This window comes from Lutra lutra, chromosome 3 (genome assembly GCF_902655055.1).
Source record: "Lutra lutra chromosome 3, mLutLut1.2, whole genome shotgun sequence".
NCBI lineage: Eukaryota > Metazoa > Chordata > Mammalia > Carnivora > Mustelidae > Lutra > Lutra lutra.
The window spans coordinates 62,971,907-62,995,899 of NC_062280.1; the positions used below are offsets into that span (position 1 = coordinate 62,971,907).

General features: G+C 37.1%; 2 protein-coding genes across 6 annotated transcripts in view; one reads left to right on the top strand and one right to left on the bottom strand.

The window, feature by feature from the left end:
- Nucleotides 1–3,419, top strand: part of SCN2A (sodium voltage-gated channel alpha subunit 2) — a 132,603-nt gene extending 129,184 nt beyond the window's left edge. For all 5 annotated transcript variants that reach the window (XM_047721983.1, XM_047721985.1, XM_047721981.1 and 2 more), the window contains 2 exons: nucleotides 1,185–1,455; nucleotides 1,958–3,419. In XM_047721983.1, coding sequence (XP_047577939.1) covers nucleotides 1,185–1,455; nucleotides 1,958–3,153 — 1,467 coding nt within the window. In that variant the 3' untranslated portion in view covers nucleotides 3,154–3,419. The remainder of the gene's footprint in view (nucleotides 1–1,184; nucleotides 1,456–1,957) is intronic.
- LOC125095498 (sodium channel protein type 3 subunit alpha) overlaps nucleotides 1–23,993 on the bottom strand; it is a 1,188,574-nt gene that overhangs the window by 282,138 nt on the left and 882,443 nt on the right. The gene's annotated exons all lie outside the window — the stretch shown is intronic.

Sequence of the window (23,993 nt, forward strand, 5' to 3'; positions counted from 1 at the left end):
AGAATGGCATATTGTTTCAAGTGTTTTAGTCCGCCAGAGAAAGCAATTTAAATAGTGGAATACTATTTTTTCCCCTCTGTGTATGTTTTCCTTTCTCAAATAGGCAGAACCTTGTCTTAAATCTCTTATATTTACTGCCAGCACCTCATTTAATGCTCTATACCTAATCAGTTAATATGTATTAATAATAATGAGTCTGTTTTAGTTTTTTGAACAAAATGTCTACTTCTGGAGAAAGAATATTACAAGCCCTAGAAACTATTTGAATCCAAAGATAAGATGAAGTTTATGTGTGTGAATATATGTGAGCATGCATGCAAACTCTTCAAACTATCAATAGCTTATTTGTGGACAATTTGATTCCTTCTATTCATTTTTGGGTGCATGTGTGTGTGAATTATTTATTCAAAGCAGTACTTGTCTATACCACAGGAGTGTGAGTGACTATAGCAGTGTTATGACAAATTGCAGTTATTGTCTTCTGAAATGAGGCAAGATGATAAATGAAAGCTGAAAAATATAAAATCTTTTTTTTTTTTTACACATCATTTCATGCACAGCATGCAACAAGAGAAATGACAAACTGAAGAAAGGACTATTAGACTTTTATCTGAAATTTTGGGATGAATGAGAAAGATTAGGAAGAAACACTTTCAAAGTTTTAAACAAATTTTCATTAGTATTCCACTATTTTCATGACTATTTCTTGAGCTACAATTTTTTAGAACATCTTCACAGGTGAAATTTAAGGTGCTCTGGCTTTGGGGAAAGACAATAAAAACAGAAACTAGAAAAAAATAAACCTGAAGGAAAAAGCTGGAAAAGTATTTATTAGTTCATTGAAGTTTGCTTTGATACCCACCTCCAATACATGGGATAACAGAGATTTGTTATATTGGCAAATATTGGCTGACTGTCTGCCATACCCCTGATGATGTTATGGGCACTGAGAACACGATACGTGGTTCTTAAGGTCAGTTTATAAAATCTGATATGAACAGTATACATAAAATACATTTGAAAAAAGGTGCATATGCCCGTATACGAACTATTCTTCCAAGTATTAGATAAACATGGTGTGTTCTTATAAAAGCTACATTTTCATATTGCTATGGTAAAAGCAGGCAAGTCAAATTTGATTTTCTTTATGTTTCTAACTGAATTTTGCATATTCCATGTTCCAGAACAAATTCCAAGGAATGGTCTTTGATTTTGTAACCAAACAAGTCTTTGATATCAGCATCATGATCCTCATCTGCCTCAACATGGTCACCATGATGGTGGAAACTGATGATCAGAGTCAGGAGATGACAAACATTCTGTACTGGATTAATCTGGTGTTTATTGTTTTGTTCACTGGAGAGTGTGTGCTGAAACTAATCTCTCTTCGTTATTACTATTTCACCATCGGATGGAACATTTTTGATTTTGTTGTGGTCATTCTCTCTATTGTAGGTAAGAAGAGGTGATTTTACTCAGGGACGTTAATAATAAATAATGTGATCGAAAAATCACAAGCCTTGTCCATTAGTTCCTATGCCAGTACTGGAACCGGATTTTAGAACTGCAAGTCCACTCCTTTGCTTGGTTTCCCATACTTTATGATGTCTTTAGGCCTTCAAGTGGTTGAATCTTTCAACAGATGCTTTTCTTGAACTAGGAAAAATGACCGTTGAAACCTCAGTTAACATACAGGGGTTAATGTTTTAACACTAAACACACCAGTTTCCTTTTGCTAAACAAATACCACAGATTGTGTGTGTACGTGTGTGTGTTTACCTAATCTTTATGTCCACATTTTGTAAAATTAATGATTGTCTGATCCATGTAAATTTTCATTCACTGCTAAATATTAATAGAATATTAACTTAATATATTAAATACTAATTTACTATAACATAGTAAATCTTATATTACATATAACACTGGCTTGTTTGTATTTCTTGATTTTCCACAGGCATGTTTCTGGCTGAACTGATAGAAAAATACTTTGTGTCCCCTACCCTGTTCCGAGTGATCCGGCTCGCCAGGATTGGTCGAATCTTGCGTCTGATCAAAGGGGCCAAGGGGATCCGCACGCTGCTCTTTGCTCTGATGATGTCCCTTCCTGCCTTGTTTAACATCGGCCTCCTGCTCTTCCTGGTCATGTTCATCTACGCCATCTTTGGAATGTCCAACTTTGCCTATGTTAAGAGGGAAGTTGGAATTGATGACATGTTCAACTTTGAGACCTTTGGCAACAGCATGATCTGCCTGTTCCAAATTACCACCTCTGCTGGCTGGGATGGACTGCTGGCACCTATTCTCAACAGTGGACCTCCAGACTGTGACCCTGAAAAAGATCACCCTGGAAGCTCAGTTAAGGGAGACTGTGGAAACCCCTCTGTGGGGATTTTCTTTTTTGTGAGTTACATCATCATATCCTTTCTGGTTGTGGTGAACATGTACATCGCTGTCATCCTGGAGAACTTCAGTGTTGCCACGGAAGAAAGTGCAGAGCCCCTGAGTGAGGATGACTTCGAGATGTTCTATGAGGTCTGGGAGAAGTTTGATCCTGATGCCACCCAGTTTATAGAGTTCGCCAAGCTCTCTGATTTTGCAGCTGCCCTGGATCCTCCTCTTCTCATAGCCAAACCAAACAAAGTCCAGCTCATCGCCATGGACCTGCCCATGGTCAGTGGGGACCGGATCCATTGCCTCGATATTTTATTTGCCTTTACAAAGCGTGTTTTGGGTGAAAGTGGAGAGATGGATGCCCTTCGAATACAGATGGAGGAGCGATTCATGGCATCGAACCCCTCCAAAGTCTCCTATGAGCCCATCACAACCACTCTGAAACGCAAACAAGAGGAGGTGTCCGCTATCGTTATCCAGAGGGCTTATAGACGCTACCTCTTGAAGCAAAAAGTTAAAAAGGTTTCGTGTATCTACAAGAAAGACAAAGGCAAAGAAGGTGAGGGAACACCTATCAAAGAAGATATCCTTATTGACAAACTAAATGAGAATTCAACTCCAGAGAAAACCGATGTGACGCCTTCTACCACTTCTCCACCTTCCTATGATAGTGTGACCAAGCCGGAAAAAGAAAAATTTGAAAAAGACAAATCAGAAAAGGAAGACAAAGGGAAAGATATCAGGGAAAGTAAAAAGTAAAAAGGAACAAAGAATAATTCCATTTTGTGATCAATTGTTTACAGCCTGTGATGGTGATGTATTGGTGTCAACAAGACTCCCACAGGAAGTCTATGCCAAACTGACTGTTTTTACAAATGTATACTTAAGGTCAGTGCCTATAACAAGACAGAGACCTCTGGTCAGCAAACTGGGACTCAATAAACCAGAAAAACAGCATTGACGGGAGGTTTCTGTTTTCACAACCAGCTGACACTGCTGAAGAGCAGAGATGTAATGGCTACTCAGACTATAGGAACCACTATAAAGGGGGGAGGGAAGTTAAATTTTTATGTAAATTCAACACGTGACACTTGATGATAGTAATCGTCACCACTGTTTATGATTTAACTGCCACACCTGCCATATTTTTACAAGATGTATGCTGTGAATTTATCACCTTTTTTCTTTTAATTCCCAGGTTGTTTACTATTATATGTGACTATTTTTGTAAATGGGTTTATGTTTGGGGAGAGGGATTAAAGGTAGGGAATTCTGCATTTCTCTGTTGTATAACTGGGTATATTTTAAATGAAGGCATGCTGCACTTCTCATTCACACATGAAAAAAAAAACACATCACAAAAGGAAAGAGTTTACTTCTTGTTTCAGGATGTTTTTAGATTTTTGAGGTGCTTAAATAGCTATTCATGTTTTTAAGGTTTCTCATCCAGAAAAATTTTAACGTGCCTGTAAATGTTCCATAGAATTCACGAGCGTTGAAGAATCATTTTATTTTTACATGATCCATTATATGTACATGTATATATGTATATATGTATATGTGCGTGTATATACATATATATGTATACACACAGAGAAACACATACACCATTACGTAGTCGTTCCGAGTCCCGGCAGCATGACTATACCATTTTTGATAAGTGTCCTTTGGCATAAACTAAAAATATCCTCTCGATCCTTTTAAGAACCTGAATTGACCAAAAAGCAGCCCCCCACCACTTTATAAAGTTGACTCTGCTTTTTTCCTGCAGTATTGTTTAGCCATCTTCTGCTCTTGGTGAGGTTGACAGAGTATTTGTCAATTTAAACAAGAAAAGTCCGCTTTGTAAATAGTCATTTTACCCAGTGGTGCATGTTTGAGCAAACAAAAATGACGACTTAAGCACAGTATTTATTGCATCAAATATGTACCACAGTAAGTATAGTTTGCAAGCTTTCAACAGGTAATATGATGTAATTGGTTCCATTATAGTTTGAAGCTGTCACTGCTGCATGTTTATCTTGCCTTTGCTGCTGTATCTTATTCCTTCCACTGTCCCGAAGTCTACTATGGGAAGCCATATGTCAGTGGTAAAGTGAAGCAAATTGTTCGACCAAGACCTCATTCTTCATGTCATTAAGCAATAGGTTGCAGCAAACAATGAAGAGCTTCTTGCTTTTTATTCTTCCAATCTTAATTGAACACTCTATGGTAAAAAGCCCGACTGTACGAACATGTTGCAAGCTGCTTAAATCTGTTGAAACTATATGGTTAGAGTTTTCTAAGAAAATATAAATACTGTACAAAGTTCATTTTATTTTATTTTTCAGCCTTTTGTACATAAAATGAGAAATTAAAAGTATCTTCAGGTTGATGTCACAGTCACTATTGTTAGTTTCTGTTCCTAGCACTTTTAAATTGCAGCACTTCACAAAATAAGAAACAAAGACTAAGACGCAGTGTAGGTTTCCGCTTTTTTATTAGTACTGTAAACTTTGCACACATTTCAATGTGAAACAAATCTCAGACTGAGTCCAGCGTTCATTTGCTTTCAAATAGTAACGCCTTATCATCGAAAGAGGCTTAAGGAAAGATCAGTTGATATTCTTGGCATTGCTTGGATCAGATGTTTCCATCTAGTCTTTTTATTCAATAAATCGTTGGTCTTTTCCAGTGTTCGTTTACCCAGATAGATCTTACTCTTATTGACCCGTATGGCACTAGAACTAGTATCAGTTATGATAATGGGACCCAAGTTTTGGTTATTTTTTTTCCCTCACAAAGCCAGGTAGTGAAATCATATTACCAGTTACAGCAAAACATTTTGTTTTTCTCTCACAAGCAACATTAAATGTAGATTCTTTATACTAAAGCTATTGACTTGTAGTGTGTTGGTGAAATGCATGCAGGAAAATGCTATTACCATACAGAACGGTAAGCCACATTACAATCAAGCCAAAAGAATAAAGGTTTTGCTTTTGTTTTGTATTTAATTGTTCTGTCTTTGTTTCTATCTTTGAAATGCCATTTAAAGGTAAATTTCTATCATGTAAAAATGATCTATCAGAAAAAATATAAATGTAAAGAATACACATTAAATATAATAATTCATCTTTAAATTTTTTCATGGAATGGAAATCAATTAAGAAGAGTGTATTGGATATCTAGTTTTAATATTGGCCAAAAATCTAGATATGGTATTGGGTAGAGTACTGGAAAGTTACAAAACTTAATAAAAAAATTGACTAATATTTTAAGCTGTGTGTCCTTTCTCCTTCCCATCTACCTACTGTTTTGTTTTGTTCTCCTTTTCACTTCAGTTTCTTCCCTGTGTATTCCTTTTTTTTTTTAATTTAAGATTTTATTTATTTATTTGCCAGAGAGAGAGCAGGAGAGTGGCAGGGAGAGGGGAAGCAGGATTCCTGCTGAGCAGGGAGCTCAATGTGGGGCTTGATCCCAGGACTCCGAGATCACGACCTGAGCCAAAGACAGACGCTTAACCAACTAAGCCACCCAGGAGCCCTTCCCTATGTATTCTTGATCTACTTTCCCCTGTATTTTACATTCCTTCCTCTGGCTCTTGTTTTTTATTCAGGATACTTTTCTTGTTTCTTTTCTGTTCACTCAATTTCTTATTAATTACATTCTATAGACAATTTAAACCCCTGGTAATTTGTTGTCACTATAAAAAAAAATCCATAGTTTATCATTATATTCATTTCTATAATTTCCTTGGCAAAAATTCTAGGTGAGCTTAGATCTCAAGGCTTCATACATCATAATTAAAACCACAGATTAAATTTTTCTTTTTTTTTAATTTTATTTTTATAAATATATAATATATTTTTATCCCCAGGGGTTCAGGTCTGTGAATCACCAGGTTTACACACTTCACAGCACTCACCATAGCACATACCCTCCCCAGTGTCCATAATCCCACCCCCCTCCCAACCCCCCTCCCCCCATCAACCCTCAGTTTGTTTTGTGAGATTAAGAGTCACTTATGGTTTGTCTCCCTCCCAATTCCATCTTGTTTCATTTACTCTTTTCCTACCCCCTTAACCCCACATGTTGCATCTCCTCTCCCTCATATCAGGGAGATCATATGATAGTTGTCTTTCTCCGATTGACTTATTTCGCTAAGCATGATACCCTCTAGTTCCATCCACGTCATCGCAAATGGCAAGATTTCATTTCTTTTGATGGCTGCATAGTATTCCATTGTGTATATATACCACATCTTCTTTATCCATTCGTCTGTTGATAGACATCTAGGTTCTTTCCATAGTTTGGCTATTGTAGACATTGCTGCTATAAACATTCGGGTGCATGTGCCCCTTCGGATCACTACGTTTGTATCTTTAGGGTAAATACCCAGCAGTGCAATTGCTGGGTCATAGGGTAGTTCTATTTTCAACTTTTTGAGGAACCTCCATGCTGTTTTCCAGAGTGGTTGCACCAGCTTGCATTCCCACCAACAGTGTAGGAGGGTTCCCCTTTCTCCGCATCCTCGCCAGCATCTGTCATTTCCTGACTTGTTAATTTTAGCCATTCTGACTGGTGTGAGGTGATATCTCATTGTGGTTTTGATTTGTATTTCCCTGATGCCGAGTGATGTGGAGCACTTTTTCATGTGTCTGTTGGCCATCTGAATGTCTTCTTTGCAGAAATGTCTGTTCATGTCCTCTGCCCATTTCTTGATTGGATTATTTGTTCTTTGGGTGTTGAGTTTGCTAAGTTCTTTATAGATTTTGGACACTAGCCCTTTATCTGATATGTCGTTTGCAAATATCTTCTCCCATTCTGTCAGTTGTCTTTTGGTTTTGTTAACTGTTTCCTTTGCTGTGCAAAAGCTTTTGATCTTGATAAAATCCCAATAGTTCATTTTTGCCCTTGCTTCCCTTGCTTTTGGCGATGTTCCTAGGAAGATGTTGCTGCGGCTGAGGTCGAAGAGGTTGTTGCCTGTGTTCTCCTCAAGGATTTTGATGGATTCCTTTCTCACATTGAGATCCTTCATCCATTTTGAGTCTATTTTCGTGTGTGGTGTAAGGAAATGATCCAATTTCATTTTTGCAGAAAAATGAATGTGGCTGTCCAATTTTCCCAACACCATTTATTGAAGAGGCTGTCTTTTTTCCATTGGACATTCTTTCCTGCTTTGTCGAAGATGAGTTGACCATACAGTTGAGGGTCCATTTCTGGGCTCTCTATTCTGTTCCATTGATCTATGTGTCTGTTTTTGTGCCAGTACCATGCTGTCTTGATGATGACAGCTTTGTAATAGAGCTTGAAGTCCGGAATTGTGATGCCACCAACTTTGGCTTTCTTTTTCAATATTCCTTTGGCTATTCGCGGTCTTTTCTGGTTCCATATAAATTTTAGGATTATTTGTTCCATTTCTTTGAAAAAAATGGATGGTACTTTGTTAGGAATTGCATTAAATGTGTAGATTGCTTTAGGTAGCATAGACATTTTCACAATATTTATTCTTCCAATCCAGGAGCATGGAACATTTTTCCATTTCTTTGTGTCTTCCTCAATTTCTTTCATGAGTACTTTATAGTTTTCTGTGTATAGATTCTCAGTCTCTTTGGTTAAGTTTATTCCTAGGTATCTTATAGTTTTGGGTGCAATGGTAAATGGGATTGACTCCTTAATTTCTCTTTCTTCTGTCCTGTTGTTGGTGTAGAGAAATGCAACTGATTTCTGTGCATTGATTTTATATCCTGACACTTTACTGAATTCCTATACAAGTTCTAGCAGTTTTGGAGTGGAGTCTTTTGGGTTTTCCACATATAGTATCATATCATCTGCGAAGAGTGATAGTTTGACTTCTTCTTTGCCGATTTGGATGCCTTTAATTTCCTTTTGTTGTCTGATTGCTGAGGCTAGGACTTCTAGTACTCTGTTGAATAGCAGTGGTGATAACGGACATCCCTGCCGTGTTCCTGACCTTAGCAGAAAAGCTTTCAGTTTTTCTCATTGAGAATGATATTTGCTGTGGGTTTTTCATAGATGGCTTTGATAATATTGAGGTATGTGCCCTCTATCCCTACACTTTGAAGAGTTTTGATCAGGAAGGGATGCTGTACTTTGTCAAATGCTTTTTCAGCATCTATGGAGAGTATCATATGGTTCTTGTTCTTTCTTTTATTAATGTGTTGTATCACATTGATTGATTTGCGGATGTTGAACCAACCTTGCAGCCCTGGAATAAATCCCACTTGGTCGTGGTGAATAATCCTTTTAATGTACTGTTGAATCCTATTGGCTAGTATTTTGGCGAGAATTTTTGCATCTGTGTTCATCAAGGATATTGGTCTGTAGTTCTCTTTTTTGATGGGATCCTTGTCTGGTTTTGGGATCAAGGTGATACTGGCCTCATAAAATGAGTTTGGAAGTTTTCCTTCCATTTCTATTTTTTGGAACAGTTTCAGGAGAATAGGAATTAGTTCTTCTTTAAATGTTTGGTAGAATTCCCCTGGGAAGCCATCTGGCCCTGGGCTTTTGTTTCTTTGGAGATTTTTGATGACTGTTTCAATCTCCTTACTTCTTATGGGTCTGTTGAGGCTTTCTATTTCTTCCTGGTTCAGTTGTGGTAGTTTATATGTCTCTAGGAATGCATCCATTTCTTCCAGATTGTCAAATTTGTTGGCGTAGAGTTGCTCATAGTATGTTCTTATAATTGTCTGTATTTCTTTGGTGTTCATTGTGATCTCTCCTCTTTCATTCATGATTTTATTTATTTGGGTCCTCTCTCTTTTCTTTTTGATAAGTCTGGCCAGGGGTTTATCAATCTTATTAATTCTTTCAAAGAACCAGCTCCTAGTTTCGTTGATTTGTTCTATTGGTTTTTTTGGTTTCTATTTCATTGATTTCTGCTCTGATCTTTATGATTTCTCTTCTCCTGCTGGGTTTAGGGTTTCTTTCTTGTTCTTTCTCCAGCTCCTTTAGGTGTAGGGTTAGGTTGTCTACCTGAGACCTTTCTTGTTTCTTGAGAAAGGCTTGTACTGCTATATATTTTCCTCTCAGGACTGCCTTTGTTGTGTCCCACAGATTTTGAACCGTTGTGTTTTCATTATCATTTGTTTCCATGAATTTTTTCAATTCTTCTTTAATTTCCTGGTTGACCCATTCATTCTTTAGAAGGATGCTGTTTAGTCTCCATGTATTTGGGTTCTTTCCAAATTTCCTCTTGTTATTGAGTTCTAGCTTCAGAGCATTGTGGTCTGAAAATATGCAGGGAATGATTCCAATCTTTTGATAACGGTTGAGACCTGATTTAGGACTAAGAATGTGATCTATTCTGGAGAATGTTCCTTGTGCACTAGAGAAGAATGTGTATTCTGTTGCTTTGGGATGAAAAGTTCTGAATATATCTGTGATGTCCATCTGGTCCAGTGTGTCATTTAAGGCCTTTATTTCCTTGTTGATCTTTTGCTTGGATGATCTGTCCATTTCAGTGAGGGGAGTGTTAAAGTCCCCTACTATTATTGTATTATTGTCGATATGTTTCTTTGATTTTGTTATTAATTGGTTTATATAGTTGGCTGATCCCGCGTTAGGGGCATAGATATTTAAAATTGTTAGATCTTCTTGTTGGATAGTTCCTTTGAGTATGATATAGTGTCCTTCCTCATCTCTTATTATAGTCTTTGGCTTAAAATCTAATTGATCTGATATAAGGATTGCCACTCCTGCTTTCTTCTGATGTCCATTAGCATGGTAAATTCTTTTCCACCCCCTCACTTTAAATCTCGAGGTGTCTTCAGGTTTAAGATGAGTTTCTTGTAGCAACATATAGATGGGTTTTGTTTTTTTATCCATTCTGATACCCTGTGTCTTTTGATTGGGGCATTTAGCCCATTAACATTCAGGGTAAGTATTGAGAGATACGAATTTAGTGCCATTGTATTGCCTGTAAGGTGACTGTTATTGTATATTGTCTCTGTTTCTTTCTGATCTACTTCTTTTAGGGTCTCTCTTTGCTTAGAGGACCCCTTTCAATATTTCCTGTAGAGCTGGTTTGGTATTTGCAAATTCTTTCAGTTTTTGTTTGTCCTGGAAGCTTTTAATCTCTCCTTCTATTTTCAATGATAGCCTAGCTGGATATAGTATCCTTGGCTGCATGTTTTTCTTGTTCAGTGCTCTGAATATATCATGCCAGCTCTTTCTGGCCTGCCAGGTCTCTGTGGATAAGTCTGCTGTCAATCTCCAATCTAATATTTTTACCATTGTATGTTACAGACTTCTTTTCCTGGGCTGCTTTCAGGATCTTTTCTTTGTCACTAAGACTTGTCAATTTTACTATAAGGTGACGGGGTGCGGACCTATTCTTATTGATCTTGAGGGGGGTTCTCTGAACCTCCTGGATTTTGATGCTTGTTCCCTTTGCCATACTGGGGAAATTCTCTCCAATAATTCTCTCCAATATACCTTCTGCTCCCCTCTCTGTTTCCTCTTCCTCTGGAATCCCAATTATTCTAATGTTGTTTCATCTTATGGTGTCACTTATCTCTCGAATTCTCCCCTCGTGATCCAGTAGCTGTTTGTCCCTCTTTTGCTCAGCTTCTTTATTCTCTGTCATTTGGTCTTCTATATCGCTAATTCTTTCTTCTGCCTCATTTATCCTAGCAGTGAGAGCCTCCATTTTTGATTGCACCTCATTGATAGCTTTTTTGATTTCAACTTGGTTAGATTATAGTTCTCTTATTTCTCCAGAAAGGGCTTTTATATCTCCCGAGAGGGTTGCTTTAATATCTTCCATGCCTTTTTCGAGCCCGGCTAGAACCTTGAGAATCGTCATTCTGAACTCTGGATCTGACATATTACCAATGTCTGTATTGATTGGGTCCCTAGCCTTTGGTACTGCCTCTTGTTCTTTTTTTTTGTGGTGAATTTTTCCGCCTTGTCATTTTGTCCAGATAAGAGTATATGAAGGAGCAAGTAAAATACTAAAAGGGTGGCAACAACCCCAGGAAAATATGCTTTAGCCAAATCAGAAGAGATCCCAAATCGTGAGGGGGGAGAAAGGGGATAAAAAGAGGTTCAGAAAGAAAGAAAAAAAAATTCAAAAAAGAAAACCAATAAAGAAAAAGTATAAAAAGGAAAAAATATATATATATTAGATAAACTAGTTAAAAAATGTTAAAAAAGAAAAGGGTAAAAGTTAAAAAAATTTAGCAGAAGAAGAAAAAAAATTGAAAAAGAAAAAAAAATTAAATTAACTGCAAGGCTAAAGAATCATGGGGAGAAAGCCATGAGTTCCGTGCTTTGCTTTCTCCTCCTCTGGAATTCCGCTGCTCTCCTTGGTATTGAAACTACACTCCTTGGTAGGTGAACTTGGTCCTGGCTGTGTTTCTTGTTGATCTTCTGGGGGAGGGGCCTGTTGTAGTGATTCTCAAGCGTCTTTGCCCCAGGCGGAGTTGCACCGCCCTTACCCGGGCTGGGCTGAGTAATCTGCTCGAGTTTGCTTTCGGGAGCTTTTGTTCCCTGAGCGCTTTCCGTAGAGTTCCGGAGGGCGGGAATGAAGATGGCGGCCTCCCAGTCTCTGGCCCGGAGGAGCCCGGGGCCCCACTCCTCAGTGTGCCCCCAGAGAACAGCGCCCAATGACTCCCGCCACCCTGGCCTCCGGCCGCGCTCCAAGCTGACCGAGCCTGCGACCGGTTCAAGGTAACCCCGAGCTGAGAGTCTCTCCTCGGCTCTGTCTCTGTAGCCGGCTTCCCCGTTCTAATACCTGTGAGCTCTGCAACACTCAGACACCCCGATCCTTCTGTGACCCTGCAGGACCTGAGGCCACGCTGACCCGCCTGGGCTTCACCCCGGTTAAGCCTCTGGAGCGATGTCCCTCAGTGGAACAGACTTTTAAAAGTCCCGATTTTGTGCTCCGTTGCTCCGCCGCTTGCCGGGGAGCTGGCCCCGCCCCCCGTGGTCTATCTTCCCGTCGCTTTGGATTCACTTCTCCGCCAGTCCTACCTTTCAGAAAGTGGTTGATTTTCTGTTTCTAGAGTTGCTGTTCTTCTTCTCTTCGATCTCCCATTGGATTTGTAGGTGTTTGCAATCTTTAGATAAGCTATCTAGCTGATCTCCCGCTACCTGAAGTAGTCTCAGCCTGCTACTTCTCCGCCATATTGACTCCTCTCTCCAGATTAAATTTTTCTACTTAATTATGAGCAGTTTCGGGAAATGTTTCTCAATTTTGATTGCATATTAGAAATACTTGAGAAGTTTTTTTTAAAAAAATACCAGTGTATGGACCAAGACCAGATGAACAGAACTCATATTTCTAGGGTTGAGACTTAAACATCTAAATTTTTTTTAAGGATTGCCATTGATGTTGGTTCCTACTAAGGGCTGAAAGCCAGTGAATGAGGGCCTGTATGCCCAATAGGAAAAAAATATTCTACAGAAAATGCCCCTTTCCCATTTCAGAGTTTCATTATATAATTCGTTGCATATAAAGTGAGGCTTCCAATATAGTGGCTTTTGAGGTGTTTACCTTATACTGCAAGGAACTGACACTGACCTATTTATGTATCAGGGATTCTATTCTAACACTGTAGTTGGTGAAAGGGAATTCTATCAGTAATGTTTTTGAGAGCTTTTTCAAATTATATACCCCACATCCTGCTCCCCAACTATTCCTAGTGCATATTGGGGAGATGAATACACAGGTGGTTTAGGAAACTATGGATTCATAAAATACTCTTTCAGGTGAATCCTACATGCCCTGTCAGGTAAAAACCATTAATCTGGACCAAGGGGAGATAGTCCACATAAAACATACATTCAATTTGCCATTATCAAGTCACAAATCTAAACAGGAAAGACTTCCAGTCTCTACTTCTCTATTCTGGGGCATCTCTCACAAACACATGTTCTCCCGAGTTCTGTGTAATACAGATTGGTTTACAATGAGAAGAGGGGAGAAAATAAGAGGAGGGATGGAAAGGCAGAGGAGAAGGAAAGAGGGAAGAACAACCGGGGGGCATAGAGGGAAGGAGGAGTGTACAAAAATGGGAAGGGATGCTTTATAAATTATCCTCTGGGAAAAGGTCTTGCTGTTAATATCTACAACAATAGTGAAGGAAGGGGGAAGGAAAAGGCATAGGAAAAGAAATTTTGCTTAGTTGTCAATATGTTAGATGCGCAATGCAAACATGTTTCTCCTCTCTTCTTTATTTAAAGAAAAAATACTCCTGAAAAAGTTGAAGAGGACATTATGCAAGTAAATGTTAGAATGATTGCATTGGTAATTTTGTTTTCTTGTCATCGGAACTAAATAAATATTTGAGTGTCTACTACATATTAATTTTGTGATAGGAGCTGCGAGATCAAAGATGAAATTAACTGTCCAAAAGAAAGGTATAGCCAGAGGTGAAGAACCTTGAATGTCAAGCTAAAGACCCTGAGATTTACTCTGTTGGCAATGAGGAATGATTGATTACTCCTGAGCAGTACATTGGCAGTGAAATTAGGTGTACCTGTCCCTATTTAATTTGATAGTAAGAGGACTACACTGGCCATTCTTTTTGCTAATATTTCACCAAGATCTCATTTTCCCATCTCTTTATTTTTAAAGATCTCTATGTTCTTATCTTTTGGTATATATTTTTAAAAGAATATACATAGATTTAAAGAAGCCTAACATTTTCTGTTAATAGCCTATCTTAATCTACTTGTATTTATTTTATACACAGGTATATTTGGTTTTATTTTTTATTACCTTATTCTGTGCTTTTTATTTGTCAAGTGTTTTCTTTTTTGTCTTCTTTCCCTTTTTGTCCTCTTTTAGATTAATTTTGTTATGTTTTTTCTCTCTCCCACATCCATACTGGCCCAGAAGCTACACATCTTCCTCTCTCTCTCCCTTCTTCCCTTCCTCCCTTTTCTCTTGTTTTTGTTTTTGTTTTTTTTTTTGTTGTTGTTGTTTTAAAAAAGTGCTCTTAAATTTTTTTTTAAAGATTTATTTGACAGAGAATACAAGCAGGGGCAGTGGGAGAGAGAGAAGCAGGCTTCCCGCTGAGCAGAGAGCCTGATACAGGGCTCGAGCCCAGGACCTGGGACCATGGCCTGAGCCAAAGGCAGATGCTTAACAGCCACCAGGCACCCCTGCCCTTAAATTTTAACATGCATACGTAACTAGTGAAATAAAACCAGCATTTGTACCCTTATCTGGAACAAGGAAGTTCCCTAGACTCAGTGCATATTATTGCCCACTTTTGATGTGATTTTTGTCTCTATTTTAATTCTACTCGGTCTGACACACAACAAATTGAACAGTATTATGGTGAATTTGTGTAGTCAGTGCTCAGTTAGACTTACTTGTTAGTCTTTCCTAAAATATGTTTCTTCGGTCTACTACATTTTGTGTTCTATTTCCTTCTTCTTTTTTTTTTTTTTTTTCATTTTTAAGATTTATTTGTTTAAGGGGTGTGGCACCAGGAGAGGGAAAGTCCAAGAGACTCCACACCCTGAGCACCTGAGCTTGGAGCCCGATGTGGGACTTAATCTCATGACCCTGAGATCATGACCTGACCTGAAATCAAGAGTTGGTAGCTTGACTGACTGTGCCACCCAGGCGCCGCCCCCCCATTTCCTTCTTGAAATATATAAGGAATTCTTTTAGTAATATCTGTGGGTAGTAAACTGACTCTTTTTCTTTTTTCTGAAAATGGCTTTATTTCAGCTTTTTTTTTTTAAGTTTATTTATTATAGAGAAAGAGAGACAGAGAAAGCATGAGTTGGGGAGGGGATGAGGGGGGACTCCCAAGGAGACTCCCCACTGAGTGCAGAGCCCGATGTGGGGCTCAAACTCACAACCCATGAGATCATGACCTGAGCCAAAATTGTGAGTCAGACCCTTAACCATCTCAGCCACCAAAGAGCCCAGTCGTATTTTTAATGGAATAGTTTAGATTATAATTATTCTGGTGTTTTAAAATTTTTTAGTCTAATTATGAAATTGTTTTTATTACTATGCTACAGAATTTCTGCTAATATATTTTGAGGATTGACACATTATTCATATTTATAATTCAGAAAATTTCACAAAAATTCTTAGCTTTCAGTAAACAAATATTTCCTCATCCTATATTCTTCTATTTTTTCCAACTGAAACTCCTGAGGGTTATATATTGAAATTTCTAAATCTTTCTCCCATGTTTTTTACTGTCCCTTTTTTATTTTTAGTGTTTTTTTTCTGGGTAATTTGTCAGCTTTTGGTATCAGGATAATGCTGGATTCATAAAACAAGTTAGAAATTGTCCATTCCTGAAAGAATTTCTGTAAGAGTGGAATTATTTCTCCCTATGTATTGATAAAATTCATTAGTAAAACCACATGGGACTTGACTCTTCTTTGTGGGGAACTTTTTAATTAAAGATATTTTTTCCTTTAATAGATATAGGGCTTTTATGATTTTTCTCTTTTTTTGGTTGTTTTGGTAAATTGCATTTTTCTAAAGAATTTGTTCTTCCAATTTACTGCATAAATGGTTCATGTCATTCCATTATTATGCTTTCAATATCTGTGGCACCACTAGTTACGTCCCTTTTTTCCTTCCTGGTACTGAAAATTTGTAATTTATCTTTTTCTTGATTAGCTTATCTAAGGGTTCTTCAATTTTATTAATGTATTCCAAATATCAACTTTTGGTTTATTGATTTTCTCTACATTTTTTCAGTTTTCTATTCATTGATTTCTGCTCTTTTCAATCCTATTAAGATTAAGTATGTTGTTTGGCATAAGTTTTTAAAATAGATAAACATTATCAACTTGAAGAGAATCACTGTGATACCTAATCTTAAGAGTTTTCAAAATCATTAGTGCACACTGAACTTTATTAAATTTTTATTGTACCTTATTTAGATAATCATATTACTGTTATTATTCTTTACTTTGGTGTTATGGTAAATGGTATTGATTGCTTTTAGAATGTTAATCCTAATTATTCTCCTGGAATTGATTCCAATTTTGTCATTAACATTATCAATTTCATATATTACAGTATTTAGTTCTTTAATATTTTGTTTCAGATTCTCGCATCTACATCTGTGAAACAGCTTGGCTCCCAATATTTCCTTCTTTTAATGTGCCTGTTAAATTTAGGTCATAAGGTAATGGTATGCTCTCAAAACAAGTTGGGAAAGGTTTTCTCCTTTTTTGTCCTCTGCTACAGATTAAATAAGATAGGTGTTAATTGGGGCGCCTGGGTGGCTCAGTGAGTTAAGTTTCTGCCTTCGTCTCAGGTCATGGTCTCAGGGTCATGGTCTCAGGGTCATGGGATCGAGCCCCGCATGGGGCTCTCTGCTCAGCAGGGAGTCTACTTCTCCCTCCCTCTGCCGGCCTCTCTGGCCTCTCTGGCCTCTCTGCCTACTTGTGATCTCTCTCTCTGTCAACTAAATAAATAAAAAATCTTAAATAGGTGTTAATTTGTCTTAATATTGGGATGACTTGTGAAGTCTTTCAAGCCTGATTTGCTTTTTGCGTTCAACTTTTTAATCATGTATTTATTTTTTTTAATAGATAGAGGACCATTTAACTTTCCTGCTTCTTCTGGTTTCAGTTGCCACAAAACTATTTTTTTCTAATGATTTAACTTTTCAAGTAAGATTTCAATTTTATTCACTTTATAAAGTTACTTATAACTTAATATTATCTTTTAAAACTCTGTAGGATCTGTAGTAAAAACCCTTTCCCCAATATTGATTATATTAATATTATATTACATTGTATTATATTGTTATATATTAAGAACCAACTTTTGGCTTTTTTAATCTTCTCTACAGTATGTCCTTTTCTATTTCATTATTAATTTTGGTTGCTTTTATATTTATCTTTTCCTACTTCTATTTCATTGCTTCTAATTTGCTATTATTTTTAAATTACTAACAAAAAATTTCAGCCTTTATTCCTTTCTTAGTAAATGCCTTAGACTAGGCTCTAAATTTCTCTCTAAGGGTGACATTAGTAACATTCCACAAATTCTGTTACATTTTATTTTGTTACCATTCAGTTAAAAATGTTTTTGAATTTCTATTGTGATTTCTTCTTATTTTATAAGAAATTCATAAGAGTACTGCTTAATTTCCAAATATTCATGGAATTTTCTAGATAGGTTTGTTTTGACTTCTAATTTATTTTCCCTTTTTTCAGATAATATTCTCTGCATAATTTTAATAATTTAACTTTGGAAGGGGGCTACTTTGTATGTAAGTTTCACATGAGTTGAAAATAAAGTGTATTATTCAGTTGTTATTGCAATATTTTATATATGTTTAAGAGATCAAGTTTATTGCTTATATCATTCAAAATTCATCTTTATTGATTTTTTTGTCTGTTTTCTCTACATAAATAGATCACATATTTTTAATTGACAAATCTTATTGTATGTTATTGAAGCCAGTCTTTAGGGAGTAAAAGGAATTATCACCCCATACTCAATTCTAGAAAGGCTTCCTATAAAAGATTGCATTATTAAAAGGAACTATGAGTGGGCTTATAACTATTGCCATTATTTTCCAAAACTAAAAAGCACTCTCTTGTAATACCAACCAATATTTTAGGAAACCATATTCTTATGTGTCTTGGTTGGCCTTTTTTGATGGTTCCTCAAAAAGCTAAAGACAGAATTACCATACAACCCAGCAATTCCACTCATAGGTATACACCCAAGAGAAATGACAAAACATACACACACAGAAATTTGTACACAAATATTTTTAACATTACTTAGCAAAAAGGTTTAGACACCCCAAATGCCCATCATTGGATGAAGAGATAAACTGTAGAGTATACATACAATGAAATATTATTCAACAATAAAAAGGAATGAGGTACTGATACATACTACAACTTGAATTGACCTCAATAGCATCATGCTAAATGAAAGAGTCCAGAATAAAAGGTACTGCATGATTTCTTTTATGTGACATATTCAGAATAAGCAAATCCATACAGACAGAAAGCAGGTTAGAACTTACTAGAGGATGTTGAGGGCAGAATAGGGAGTGATTGCTTACTAGTCATGGGATGTTTTCTGAGGCGATTTAAAAGTTTTGAAACCAAAGATAGATTATGGTTGCACAACACATTGGGTACACTAAGTGCCACTGCACTGTACATTTTAATATAATTACGTGAATTTCATTTCAATAAAATGTATATGAAAAAAATTCGTTAATATTATTGCAACTCTTCCCCCACTAGGGGGCGCTACTTCCACTACGAAACATGACAAGCATTTTTTTTTTGGTGGTGTAGGAGAGTTACTTTTGCAAATACATTTTGTGCTTATTTTGCATCTATTTTAGATGTGAAAAAATAGAAGCAACTGTACCATTTGGAAACATTGGAAAACATTGTTTTACATTTGAATGTATCTCTTTTGGAAAAAACAGTTTGTGAAGCATCTTTATTAAGAAAATATTTCTTTCCTTGAACGCTGAAGACCTCATAGCTGAAAATCCAAACCAACACAAATAAATTATGAAGCCAAAGAAATGGTGAATGGAAAACATTTCAGAAAGTCACATAAAACTGGATGAACAAAATGTCCAAGTACATAGTTTCAAATAACTTTTCATTATTACTGTAAGTACTTGAGATGTTCTTGAAGTGTTTATCCATATTTTCATGAGCACAATAAAATCTGGCTGCCCATCTCAGCTCATGTATTAAATTCCTTCCCTAATTCATAAGATAACTCATCCTGTATTCATTAATAAAGCTATATTTGTTGAAGTAGTATTAGGAATAAAATAATTAGACCATAATCTCCCTGAGCTATTATGGCCAGGAGTTCTAAAAAAGTCACACAGGAAGGGTCATGCTTTCACTTGTGTGGAATATTTATTTTTAGCTTCAACCCACACAATAAGTTACTCTTCCTACAAAAAGAATGTCCTCCTGCTATTGTAAACAACAGATTCCCAATTGCAGCAGAGAAAAATTAGCCCAAGAAAACATAGTCGCCAAAGCAAATCTGATTCAAAGCATTCTAATTAGTACCATATAATTATAGCATTGTACCACCATTCTTGGGTTAATTTATAAAGTCAGCAGTCAGCATTTTCCAAGGCATACTAACAGGAAGCAAAGCCTTCCTCAGAATCACCTGATAAAAACTATAAAGACCACACTCTGAGCAAAATCAGAATGGTCTTTCTACTAAGTCCTCTGTGAAACGAGAAACAGGCATTCCAGGACAGACGGTTTGGGAAAAAACTCAGCGTGGGGCTTGGCAAGAGAATCTAAAAATTCACAGACATTTACTTAGAAAGAAATGGAAATATGTCAGAACCTACTCTATAGTCAACATATAAGGCATACATAGATTTTCCTAAGGTGCTTCAATTCAGTCATTCTAAAGGCCAAAAAATGAAATATCTTTTTGTCCTTTCCATGGAATAACTTTTAGATATTGTTATAGTGCACTGGTTTCCAGTTGCCGAGTAACAGATAACCACAAATGTGGTAACTCAAACAACGTATGTTTGTTATCTCACAGTTTCCGTGGGTAAGGAATCTGGGCACGGTTTACCTGGGTCCTCTGCTCAGGGTCTCACGAGACTGTAGTCAAGCTATTGGCCAGTCCTGGGGTCTCATCTGATGCTTGCGGGCCCCTTCAACACTCATGTGGTTGTTTGTAGATTTCAGTTCCTTACAGCTACAGAACCCATGGTTGCTTGCTTCTTCAAGGCCAGCAGGAGTCTTTGTTGCTTCGAGTTTCCAGATTCACTGTAATGGCAGATACACATCATTATATATTGGTCCAAACCCATAGAATGCCAAACACCAAGAGTGAACTGTAATGTGATTCTGATGTGTCAGTATAGGTTCATCAGTTGTAGCAAATGTACCAGGTACCACTCTGGTAGGGGATGTTGATGATGGGAGAGGTGACGCATGTGCAGGGGCAAGGGGCGTATGGAAAAACCCTGTACCTTCCTCTCAATTTTGCTGTGAACTTAGAACTGCTCTAAAAACAAATGAACAAAGTTTTTAAATACAATTGAATCAGTTAGGTATCTTTATTACATATGCAAAATTCCTTCACATTTGCCATGTGTCAATGGTAAAAAAAAATGACAGGTTCTGCTGGAATTCAGGTAAACGGAATTACATCAGGTGGAATAGCTAAGGGGAAGGGAGTCACCCTAGGTGTGTCTGCCACATATAAAGATAGCTGAACTAAATGAAACCTGACTATCCTAACCAAAATTATATGGCTCAGAGAAGACAAGCCAGTAAGAAAGCACCCTCTTCTGTAAGCCTCTTATCACTGGAGAATAACGAGGCTGATTTCTCTCTGGGTGGCTACATATATCACACAAGCAACAGTTACAACCAGACATCACTCTTCATCCTTCACACCAGTATATTAATTTATTTGCACTCCAAAAATAAACTATCTTTCTCTATCAGACAGTGACTTAAGCACTGGCAATTGTTTTCCCTTGTCCAAAGGAAATTTCCTTCAGAAGCATGAGGCCTGAATTTTTTAAATTGTAATTAAATCTCTACCAATACCTCAGAAGGAAAATCGAGTAGACTTTAGCTGCTAGAATTTACCCAGCATAATTTTTAACTTCGTACATAAAGAATCCCTGGGGCATTTAGTGACTTTTGTCCTATTTTTTTTTAAAGCACAATGATTTATTCTCACATCACCTAACTTTCCTTAACTCTTTCCAGATGGTACTGAAATGATCTGGCATCCAGATACCACTTACTGCACTAATCAAAAGAAGTGGTTAGTCTATCCAACTTCTTGCCTGAAAAATCAGAATCTCAGGGAGAAAAAACAAAAGAGGTCTCTTAAATCGTAGCTACAAAGAAACAGGGAAAAGCAACAAGTAAAAGAACACTAAGTAAAAAATGCTACACTTGGGACGCCTGGGTGGCTCAGTTGGTTAAGCAGCTGCCTTTGGCTCAGGTCATGATCCTAGCGTCCTGGGATCGAGTCCCACATCGGGCTCCTTGCTTCTCCCTCTGCCTCTGCCTGCCATTCTGTCTGCCTGTGCTTGCTCTCTCTCCCTCTCTCTCTGACAAATAAATAAATAAAATCTTTAAAAAAAAAAATGCTACGCTTGAAGAGTCTTCTGTGAAGGCAGTAAAGACCTTGGAGAAATAGACATCGGAGAAAATTTGTAGAGGTAACAGTCCTCGCAGTCCTGTCTGTATGATCATGAATAATTTGTCAATGCTGGGAGTGAGATCTATAACATTTGGAATAATTATCTGAAACTGAAAATCTAATTCTTACTCGAGGACCATTTGCAAGTCCTGATTAAATTAATCACTAGAAATATTAAGACAATCAAGTCAATCAATAAGTAAGTGTATGCTTAAGCCCTGTCACATGCCCAGTGCAGGACTAGGGTTTGTGCCAGACTTGAGTTTGATATGAATCAGGATATTGAGGAAGTCTTGTCACCAAACAAAGCTGGCTATCATTTAGGTATCCCCATGACATAATGACTTGTTACAGAATGGCCTGTTGCAGATGAATACTTGTGTTTTTGTCTTTCTACAAGTGAGCAAATGTCTAAGAATCCAGGTGGCTACTTTCAGGATGGTTACCAGCCATAAAGACATCAACGCATCTGGGTGCTTTTGAAAGGCTTTGATGTCAGTTGCTCAAGATTAATCAGTCATTTGTGTCAAAATTGGGGATAGTGCCAGGGTGCTACCACCCCCATGTAGACAGGAAAATAGCAGGTGTTTATTAAATATTGCTGTGAAATTGAATGAATGACAATCTATTATGTAGCCTTTCTGAAGGGTTCAGGACAACTTGGATCTTGTCTTTCCCATGAGAACTGTCCCCAAATCATACCCCGTGTCCCCACACTCCAGGCATTTGTCAAGCATTTTTCCAGCTCTGCCGCCTTACCTTTCTGGTCACAGGGGTGAAGGACGAAGATCCAGCTGGATCAATCAGATTCTCTTTTATAAATCCGAACTGAAGACATAGAGATTGGTATTTGGAAGTTGAACTATTTGGTACAGCTAGGAAGATTCTGTCTTTCTAAGGATTTTTTTTTTTTTTCATTTCTTTGGATGCTGTGAAATGTCTTTTCAATAAATCCCCTTTTTATTCATTTATTTTTGTTTATTTTGAAGATTATATTACTTTCAACCTAAGATGTTTTAAGTAAGATTATCTATGGGTTTTGAAATGTGCCGGAGGCCAAAGAAAGAACACAAGGCATCTGTGGGTGAATTACTTTATTTCCTCATTTTTTCTCACTTCAAGCATGAAACTTATTAAACTTAAAACTTTTGGGAGTATGTAATAGCTTTTCTCTCCATTCTCACATTACAAACTCTTAGGGTTGTAGCAACTTTAAACTCTGTTAAATTCCTTTTCTGGAAAATGTTTTTGTATCAACAACAACAGCTCCCCAGCTTAACAGGGAGGAGGGTGAGAGAGAGGAATATAAATTTATAATTCTCAGTAGAAATAGTTTAACATAAAGAAAGTGACAGATGCATTGTAAAGAAAATGAAGAGATTCAGTAGCATTGAACATGTTTGTTAAGCATTTGGTAGAGGTTTTCTATTTATAAGCCGGAGTTTATAAATTGCCTGACTCTAGTTTGTTTTAAAATACATATAGTATTACATGAATATATACATAGATTTAATAATATATAAGTAAGTTCATGTCTTATGTGGATTTTCCTGAGAACCATGAAGACCAAATAACAAAATATTATGTATAAAACTTAATGAATAGTATTATTTTTAAATAAACTGTTAAACTTTTTTTTAAAATTTGAGGCTGCTTTACTTCTTTTCTCTTGGTTATTTTTATTACACTTTTCAATATGCTTAAAATATTTTATAAGATTCATATATTTAAAATATACCCTCTGATGAAACTCATCTGCTTTAGAGTGTATACAACTTGATTAATAATATATTGCTGGTTCTTACTCTTCCTTGCTAAGAAATCTAAGTTCAAAAAGGTTACAGAGAATGATTAAAAACTAAAAATTATATATATATATGTATGCATGTATTTTGAAGTTATTACTGTAGTTGGTAATCCCTGGAGTAACAGTTACTAACATCACAGAAGTGCATGTCTCCCCAGCCTGCCACATTGCCCTGGGCTACATGGATCTGTCCGCCTCAGCTCCTGCTCCACTCTCACTGGTACCAGCACTCCCTGTGGTTCCTGCCCAGTCTCACTCTACAACTCTTTCTCTGACCACACTTTAGCTCACCATGGAGGATTGATTCAAACCTCCTATTGTCATCGTCTCTCAGACCACACTCAGTAGTGAAAGGGTGGCAGGATGTACATTTACACATATCATTGAGCAAGAGCCCAAACTTCAGAGTCAGATCTTATCACCACTGGGTAACCATCAGGATATACCAGCCATGCTCACTGGGCAGCTGAAGGCTGAATAGGCGGAGTTCCATGGGGAAGCTTGACTTCCTGCTGTGAATAGGTGAGGGCAGCTCTTCGGATTAGGTAATGCAAAGCATGATGGGAAATAAACTGCTCCCCAAATACTCCAGGTCTTATGTCATGTCCTCTGGAGTTCTTCCTGGTGTTTGATTTCCTAAAACACCAATCAGGC